Here is a 9,805-nt window from a genome sequence, read left to right on the forward strand (position 1 = left end):
GTACCACTGAGTCCCTTACAGGAAGGTGTGGGATTGTAATGTAAAATGTATCAACACATTCACATGAAGAGGAGCTAGCATGCTTCACTTCATCCTAACATCTTAGCAACATGTGAAAACCCTTGCTGCTATTTTTGACTGTATTTTTGAAGGCACATAGCCAGTTGTGATGAGCAGCAGATTGGGTACCATTGCCTTCTTTATTATTAGATCTGCTTGCCAGGAAGGAGCATGCTTTGTATGTGGAGGGTTAAGTGTCTTTCCTGCAAGAAGATCTACTGCAAGGGTTGGGAAAATGATGAATGGAAAATTTCCCTTGCATATCCCTAGTTCTCATAATGGCTGCTCGTCACTATTGAACAACATTTTTCAATGTGTTGGTAGCTCCACTGCATTACCTATATAGGAAGATTCCCATTTTACCCTAGGATTCACTTTGCTGATCAGACTTTGAATTTCCTGCAGGTGAAGCTAGAGTGGTAACAGCTATACTAATTGTCCACATGGGTGGGAAATGTAAGTTTTGGGGAGAAGTGTCAGTAACTCTCCGCAACTTAATTTTCTTTGTACTTTTTTTAATGGAAGGCGATTGTTATAAATATGTATTTATCATTCTTATTCAAGAATGTACCTGAACTTCCAGACACTACAGAGCCTTCTAGAACTGACTTGTCTCGTGATCTAGCAGCCCTGCATGAGATCTGTGTGGCACATTCAGATGAGCTTCGAACACTCAGTAATGAGCGTGGGGCGATGCAGGTAACAGATATGTTAAAAGAGGGGTTTCTTTTACATAGTTTTCTCTTTGTATTATGTGCTAGTTGTATTTATTTTATAGAAAACATTAGGAGAGGAGCTCCAACTCTTGCACCTTCAGTTTAGAGCAAACACTCTGGTGTGCTATAAATTCAAGCATTACATTACCTTAAACATATCATTACCTCAAGACACAAAAAGTATACCACAGCAAAATAAAATAAGACCTAAATTTCTTAGGGAAAAAATACAGCATTCAGTATATTATCTCCACTTGGATTGTAAAACGGACCATTGGATACTCACCGTGAAGGGTCCTTCTCCTCTGAGGAAAGGATGACATCTTGATGGGTGATTCCCACCCTCTAGTCAGGGAGGCAGGAACAAGTTTCCTACTTCCTGTCTTCCTAGTGGGAGTCACCCTTTCAGTTTTGGCAACTCTGAAAGCAGTTCATAGCGTCATAATTATGAATACGACACTCTAGAATTGAGTAACAAGGAGAAAGGTGAGAACAAACATGTTAAGGACAGGAAGTAAATTTGTCAGGCAGAAGAGAGTGAAAAGTCAATGACTTTGGGAGGGGCAAGATGTCCTCCTTTCCTCAGAGGAGAAGGACCTTCACGGTGAGTATCCAGTGGTCCGTTCTCCCTCTGAGGCAGAGGACATCTTGATGGGACCTCCCAGAGCAGTGTCCCTACTTTCTAGGTGGGTCAGTCATCTGGTTATAAGATATGTTGTAATACTCTTCTGCCAAACGCTGCATCAGCTGAGTCGTAAGTGTTCAGCTTATAGTGTTTGACAAAGGTAGATACAGACGACCAAGTAGCTGCCTTGCAAATCTCTTAACTGTAGCATGTCTGGAAAATGCTGCGCTGGTGCAACACTTCATATTGAGTTAGTAGTAATCCTAGCTGGTATGTCTAGTTTTTGAATTTTGTGTGCTTCGATGATGCATGCCTTGGGGTTACTGATAATGGCAGATGTAGACATCCTCATTCCTTTATATGGTGAGGATATAGAGATAGGTAAGGAAGCTGTTTTCCAGATTTGCTCTGTTCTATAAAGAAATGCTTTTAGAATAAGTCTTTATGTCCAAATCATGCCACATTTCTCCTTTGGGATGAAAAGTATTTGATCAGCTGATAGTAGACAGAATTCCAGTGATCTGTGGGAGAGATCACTTTTGGTATGAAGGTAGGATCTGTTCTCAGGACCACTTTGTCCTTGTGTAAGATACGTAGCTCAAGCTAATTAACAGGGTACCCAGTTCCAATACCCTTCTTGCAGATGTAACTGCGTTGAGGAAAGAATTTCCTTGACAGGCTCTCGAAGGGGTGTCTAGTAACAGCATACAGAACTCTATGCATTTTCCAAGTCAGAAATTGGTGAACCTGTGGCGGATCCTTCAGAGTATCACACTTGAGGGAGCTACATACGTGAGGCATCTGGACAGACTCAGACCCTAGTACTACGGCAGTACTGTTGTTAAGACTGTGACCGGACATCTTAAGATTGAGGCTCTGAGACCACTTGCATGAGCAACGTGTAGGAAGTATAGAATGGATATGGTTTGGGGTTTCATGACATTAACCCCTTTTTCTATTGAATCTCCTGTGAAGGGTTTTTATGATGCATTATATATCCTGTTAGTGGACTGTCTCCTAGAGGCCAGTAGTATGTTGGTTACTTCTTGAGTATAACCTAGCCAAGAGTCTCTCTCGCTCTCCATGCAGTTAGATGTAGCTATTCCATGTGTGGATGTGAAACCTGGAAAGTAGAAGCGAAGGAAAGGAAGAAAAACAGTTGAAAGGCAAGGCAGCACATGGATGAAGCTGCTCTTCCTGTTGAGGCAGGAATGAAATCGAAAGAAAGGGTGACTCCCACTAGGAAGACAGGAAGTAGAAAACTTGTTCCTGCCTCCCTGACTAGAGGGTGGGAATCACCCATCAAGATGTCCTCCGCCTCAGAAGGAGAATGTGATTTTGCAGCTTGTCCAGATTTTTATGTATGATACAGAGTTTAATTAAACTTGACTTCAGACATTAAACATTTCCTTAAGAAAAGTTGCTCTTGGAACTCTTTAACTAATAATAACATGCGATTTATATATCGCCCTTCAGGACAACTTAATGCCCACTCAGAGAGGTTTACAAAGTATGTCATTATTATCCCCACAACAAAACACCCTGTGAGGTGGGTGGGGCTGAGAGAGCTCCAGAGAACTGTGACTAGCTCAAGGTCACCCAGCTGGCTTCAAGTGGAGGAGTGGGGAATCAAACCAGGTTCTCCATATTAGAGTCCCGCGCTCTTAACCACTACACCAAACTACTGTTTTAATTCGTCCACATTGTTTTTCTGCATGTAGGATTTGTGCACTCCAGACAGTAAAGCAGTGTGGTGCTTGAGAACCATGCAAAAAAGTGTTATAAAATCACAAGTGTCAAGAATTAGGAATATTTAATATTTGGGCTTTCCCCCAAAATTAAGATGTCTTCACTAAACCATCTTCTAATTCATTTTATTCATGTTTGCAAGGGAATTAATTCTTTACTTTCTCAATAGGTTCACAAGCTTTTTTTTTGAACAAATTGTGTGTATCTTAGATGTGTAACTTTCAACTTTTAAACTAGTTGATATCTTTTCTTTGCATATTCGAGAGCATTGCTTGCAAGCTAAGGACAATGAAAATAGCATATCACGTTCAGACAGTGTGAAAGTATTAATTGAAGATACACAAGATAGCAAATACAGAAGAGTTACTATGAAACAGTGGTGGAAAGGAGTGTGCATGTAGTTAAGTCAATGCATTTTCAGTTTAGTTATTGTTCAGAGCTGTTTTAATATACTTTTGTGCATAATTTATGTTGCCCATACAATCTTTCGGTGTTCTGTTTTTATCTAACAAGTAGCAAGTTCTAATATTTTGTTGCTGTTGTTTAAGTTGTTAAAGCTTTAAAGCCCATTCAAGTAAATTTAAGAAACTGTAGTTGGGCTTATAGGACTTACCCTTTCTACCTTTTCTAAAGTGTTCTAAAGACTTTGGAAACAGACTGAAGATTTGAGAAAATCTGTGGCCATTTCAAAATCAAAAACATTTCATAATTTAAGTGGATTGAAAAATGTATTATTTACATGTATATCCTGCCTTTCTTCTGTGGGACTTGGGGTTCTCCCATCCAAGTACCAGATACCAGAGATTTCCTTAGTTTGAAATGGCTGTATTATGCATCTTCCTTCTTCAGTGACTTTGCTGATGCATTAATTATTCTATTTGTTCAACAGCATGTGCTAAAGAAGTTGCTGGCTATTACAGAACTGCTTCAACAAAAGCAAAATCAGTATTCCGTGTCCAACAATATCAGGTAGCAGCTTTCTGCACTGAACTCTGCATGGATTCAGCATGTCCAGTACAATAACTTTCACCAATATCACTTCCTTCTTGCTCTTGCCAAAAATAGCACACACGTTTCACGTACCCAGTGATGTGTGAACTATGCAAAAACAAAACAAAAAAAAACCCTGTTGGTGACAGTCTGTACCAGCAGCATTAAGCTATCTGTGCAGGACACTTGCACTTTCTTCCACTCGGAACCAATTTTCACAACCTCTGAGCCTTGGTGTACAGATCACCTTCCACAAAGAGAAAGCTGTGACTGTCTCTTGAACTTCATTTGAACACTTCCAATTGCCAAAGTCTTGCTGCCTTGTGGAAAAAACAAAACTATAGTCAACTGCCAAGGAAACAGTGACAGCAAAGTATAACTGGATGGAAAACACGTCTTACTGTAATTTGACTGGTTACACCTATTAGGACCGTTTGACCACTTTAATTTGTATTTACAGCTTCTGGAGTTTGATAGGAAAATCTTTGCTGTATACTTTTTATACCATGCTTTTTCTCTTGTTTAGAGTTGTGCTGAAAGAAGATACAGACTAGGTTTTGTCAGCTTTGTTTTTTTTAATGTGCCACTGATTGTTTTGAATACTTTGTTCCATCAAGGACTATATCCAGAAATCAAAATGCTTTTTGTAAAATGTTTACAACAGTAAATAAATTGAATTCAGTAAGTTTATTGATAATTGTATCAGGCATGCATGCATTCATTAAACAGTTTTATAACATATAAATTGGCCTGGCTTTTTGGCATAATTGATTCAAAGCTTTATTTCTGTAATACAACAAATCTACAGGCAAGGCATGGGAAAAGTGGTTCTACCCATGATTTTCCATTTCTTTTTTGTTGACTAGTGATGAAAATTTGGGATGCTCCATGCATGTGCTTATTTTTGTATTTATATCCTGCTTTTCTCCCTAACCAGGATCCAAAACAACTTATCACATAGTTCTCTCTCCTCTACTATATCTTCACAGTAGCAATCCTGTGGAGAAGGGGTAGGCTGAGAGATTGTGACAATGTCCAAGGTCACCAGGCAAGCTTTTATGGCAGATCAGGGATCTGAACCCAGTGGCCTCAGGTCACTCTAAAAACTATGCCACACCAGACAAGAATGCTGATAGAAGTCTGGTTAACAGGTGTATGTGTGTGCATGTGCCTTCAAGTTGCAACCGACTTATGACAACTGCATAGGGTTTTCAAGGTAAGGCAAGAGATGTTCAAAGGTAGTTTGTTATTGCCTGTCTCTGTGTAGCAACCTTGGCCTTCCTTGGTGGTCTCCCATCCAAATACTGACCAGGGCTGACCATGCTTAACTTCCAATATCTGACAAGATTCAGCTGCCTGGACCAGTTAGACATTAGTAATACATACAAGATACATTCTTATTCTCCTTACATATTGTTAGTTACTACTCTCCCTCCCATCATGTTAGTTGTTGCTATATTGAGTAACTTATCTAACCATAACTGAGTTGTGATGGAAGCCCCCAACGAAGTTCAGCCACGTCTTAATATATACTATATTGGCTTCAGATAGGATTAATGCTTGGATAGCTGCTTGTTAAAGATAAAAACTGGCTTAGAATTGTGAAGTAGGTGAAGAGATGGACAACTGATCACTTACACACATGGATCTGATGGCTAGAAGAAAGAAGAAAGATACGCTGAACACCAGAGGTTATAAACATTTATAAAACAATGATTGCTACACATATGCATGAAAGCGAATGTGTTGTTCAGGCAATGATAGTAATTCACACACAGTAATTCATGCACAAAATCCGCAGCAGTTAATGCACACAACTCAACAAAACTACTGAGTTTTTCTGCATTAACTGGTTTTTATGCATGATTGTGAATGTCACTACTGAGTTTCTGTGCATGAATTGTTTTCTGTGCGTTACTGTCAATGTCTTCATTCATTGTTTTTTGTGCATTACTATCATTGTCTTTGTACAACACTCTCATGCATATGTGTAGCAATTAATCATTGTTTTATAAACTTTTATAACTGCTGGTGTTCAGCACATCCTTCTCCATTCTGAGGTTTCTTTTCTCCATCTAATTTTTAACCCACCATTTTCCTTTCATAGGGGACATGGGCAAAAGATTGGAGCATCTTACCCAAATGGATTTTTTTATTTCAAATGATCCCAATTTATATAGAACAAAAGATCTTCAACAAGTGGCAGAAAGTAATAAATTAATTCATATGGAAAGGAAAGAAACTAAGGATAAGATTCAAAGTATTACAAGATGACAAAAAATGAGGGGGATTGGCTGTGCCAAATATTAAATTGTACCATCAAGCAGTGGCGTTAGTTTGGATAACAGACTGGATTATAAATCCAAGGAGTAGAAGAATCAAATTGGAGACAGAGGATGCCAAAGAAGGCATTCATAATTATTTACGGATAAAGAAATCATGGAAATCCATTCACAAACAGGATATAACCTAGGGGTTATACTGGATCCAGCACTACTTCTAGAAAAACAATTTAAGGCAGCTACAAAAAATGCTTTCTACAATCTGACTCTAGCCTAGAAGATGGCTTCTTATCTTGAAACGGCCGACTTGGCCACCTGGATCCATCCTATGGTAACATCAAAACTTGACTACTGTAATGCACTATATATTGGTCTTCCATCTAAGTTAACTAGGAGGCTCCAATTGGTGCAAAATGCTGCAACTCGACTGTTAGCAGGTGCAAGCAGGAGCATGAATATCACTCCCATCCTGCAGTCACTCCATTGGCTACCTATCAGCTACTGTGCGCAATTCAAGGTACTGGTTATTACATACAAAGCATGGCCTTGACCCGACATACCTACGGGACTGCCTCCCTCCCTATGTCCGTCCACGGCAGCTTCGCTCATCTGAACAAGGTCTCTTGCAGGCACCGCTGGCACCAGGGTTTCTGGCGCCTGCGGCCAGCCTGTGTGTGCCCCAGCCTGTGTGATGACGTCATCATGTTATGATGTCATCACGCGGCAAAGCCGGGCCCATTGGCCGGTGGGTGGCGGGGGCAGCGCATGGAGGCTGCCCATGCTCCGCACGCCACCTTGGCCGCTTGCTGTGCCTGGCCCACGGCTGCTGCACCCGGCTGGGGGTGTGTGGTATCAGCTGCGCAGGGCTGGCCGGCTTGAAGCAGCTGCGGAGCAGGCATGCCAGCTCAGTGGTGCATGCCTCCGCCCCCAGCAGCCCCTCTGGCACCCCCTCCGGCACCCCAGCACCTACGGCGGCTGCCTCACCGCCTCAATGGTGGCGCCGGCCCTGCTTGCAGGTGCCGGCCTGCACATGGGTGAAAATCAACTGCAACCTTTACACGGGCCTTCTCTGTGGTGGCCCCTACCCTATGGAACAGCCTGCCTGAGGTCAGGAGAGCTCCCACACTCTTGGCTTTCCGCAAACAATGCAAAACTAAATTATTCAAAAAGGCTTTTTACTGACATAGGAGGGCGGTATTATAGGGAGGGGGTCTTGGATGTTTTGCCAATGAGTTGGGAACCATGGGCTCCACCATTATGTTGCTTTACATATTATCTGTTGCTTTGAATGTACTTGTATATACTTCTTGTGCTTCGTTGTCTAATGTCAATCCTAGAATGGATTATGTTGTTTCAGCAATCCTTCAACCCTGTATTGGATCCTTGCTAATGCTATGTTTCTGTAAACTTGTATTCATCTGCCCTATGACATTGTTTATGGAAATGTCTTTGACACTGTGTGGAAATGCCTACCCTTGTCCTTGCTACTGATTGTACTGATCTCACACTATGTAATCCGCCTTGAGTCTCAGTGAGAAAGGCAGACTATAAATAAATAAGAGATGATTCCAATGTGGAAACAGACTGAGTCCACCCGTCTTCCCACTGATGTCGCCAATTAATGCCTACTATGATGTAGCCATGAGAAATAGTATTGATCAACTCAGTTATGAATCAGTGATGGATAAAGAAGGAAATATAAAAACTTGGCAAGAAATTCAAGCTCAAGGCAAAAACTGTTTTGTTAAAACGTCACTTCTGGGTCAGCAGAAGGTCTACAGAGAGCCTTCCCACCCCCCACCCCGTTGCCTAGGGAAACTGATTGATCGGCAGGCTGTCTGCAGTGAACCAAATGAACTGGGCTAAAATTTGTCACGGCTCCTGAGAAATCAGCTCCCGCAAACCGCCAGCTCGCGAACCACGAACCTTTGGTTCGTATTTCAGTTTGTGCCCACCTCTACTCCAGACAGAAATGCTTTTGGCAGAGTCTCTGAAAGTGTACTACCCTGTCATTCTCAGGCTTGATCCAGAAAACCCCTACGGTCTGAAACATATATCCCTACCTGATCCAGGCCAAATATCACAGCAGTGCTTAACACCCAATGCATATCTACTCTGGGATCTTACAGTAGGGATTATGACAGAACGAGCTCTATAGAAATATGAAACAGAACTGACACTTAGCATGGACTTGTTTTTATTTCAGTTCTTGTACAAAAATGGCTACTGTGCTCCTGTAGAAGGTCCAGCTTGCACTAATGGCTTCTTATCCAGAAACTAAGGTTTAAGAATCTTATTTGGATGGTTATGCTTTTCTAATCGCAACTGAGAAAATGGGAAATCTGTGACACAGTAGCAAGAATTCTGGCATCAAGGATCCTAATACTAGTAAGAAAAATAGGCTTAGGTACCTATTCCACCATAAACCAAAAATGTCATTTATGGCAGTGTCTTCACCCATGCAATTACTCACCAAGCACTTGCATCCCTAGGTAGGGTTCTAGTTCTAAGTGCTCTTGTTTTTTATAAATGTTGAATGGGCTTTTTTTTTTTGCTTATCAAAGTTATTTCTTTCAGAGGATCCTATCATAGATGATGATTAGATCAAGCCTTCAGTTTTATACTCCTTACACAGGAGACCTGCTTTTTTGACCTAGTTGAAAACTAGTGCTGAAGTTGATTGTTTTTCAAATCTGAATCGTTTATCTAGGAAATGGTTTAATGAAGCATCTCTAAATGACTGATTCCTATGCAGGTTCTTTCTCTCAGCCATCTAAATTTCAGTGACTGTTTTTCCATAAAGGGGAGGTATTGTAAGAAATGTTTAAATGCCCACAGAGAATGTGCTGTGGTACTTTAATATTAAACAGGTACCATAAGATCATAAAGAATGTCTCAAGTTGACTGCACGTCAAATCCCTATAAAGAAATGCATTTCGGACAGAAGAGTATTAAATCTAATGCACTAAGTGTAAGACACGCATGTTGAAAGTGAATAGGCTGTATATAAAGACAAGTCTTTTCATTTAGCCACATTAGCTAGAAACATTTCACTTCTTTGTGAGATAGTTGAGCTAGGATATTAGTGTCACATTTCATGCTTTCAGCATGATCATGTATTCTACACTTCATGCATTTTCAAGTTCTTCCAAAACAATAACTTGCAATTCCCCATCTTCTTAGGAGCAACCCCTCCACTCTCACTTCCCTCTGGGTCAGTTTGCTCTGGACTAGCAACAAAGAAGGAACACAAGTTGGACTAAAAATAACTTTAATTGGGTACTTGTAACTAGGTTGTCATAAATTGCTGTGACATTGCTACAATTTCTCATTGTCTTGTACTTGATTTCCTACTTTCTATTCTGTATCTTGGACAGAGCAAT

At 40.8% G+C, this 9,805-nt stretch overlaps 1 protein-coding gene across 1 annotated transcript in view; it reads left to right on the plus strand.

Moving 5' to 3' along the window:
* RASA1 (RAS p21 protein activator 1) overlaps positions 1–5,260 on the plus strand; it is a 95,068-nt gene extending 89,808 nt beyond the window's left edge. Inside the window, exons 24-25 of the mRNA XM_054986470.1 lie at positions 625–759; positions 4,040–5,260. Of these exons, the coding sequence (XP_054842445.1) occupies positions 625–759; positions 4,040–4,123 (219 nt within the window). The 3' untranslated portion in view covers positions 4,124–5,260. The remainder of the gene's footprint in view (positions 1–624; positions 760–4,039) is intronic.
* Positions 5,261–9,805: the final 4,545 nt, after the last annotated feature.

This window comes from Eublepharis macularius, chromosome 8 (genome assembly GCF_028583425.1).
Source record: "Eublepharis macularius isolate TG4126 chromosome 8, MPM_Emac_v1.0, whole genome shotgun sequence".
NCBI lineage: Eukaryota > Metazoa > Chordata > Lepidosauria > Squamata > Eublepharidae > Eublepharis > Eublepharis macularius.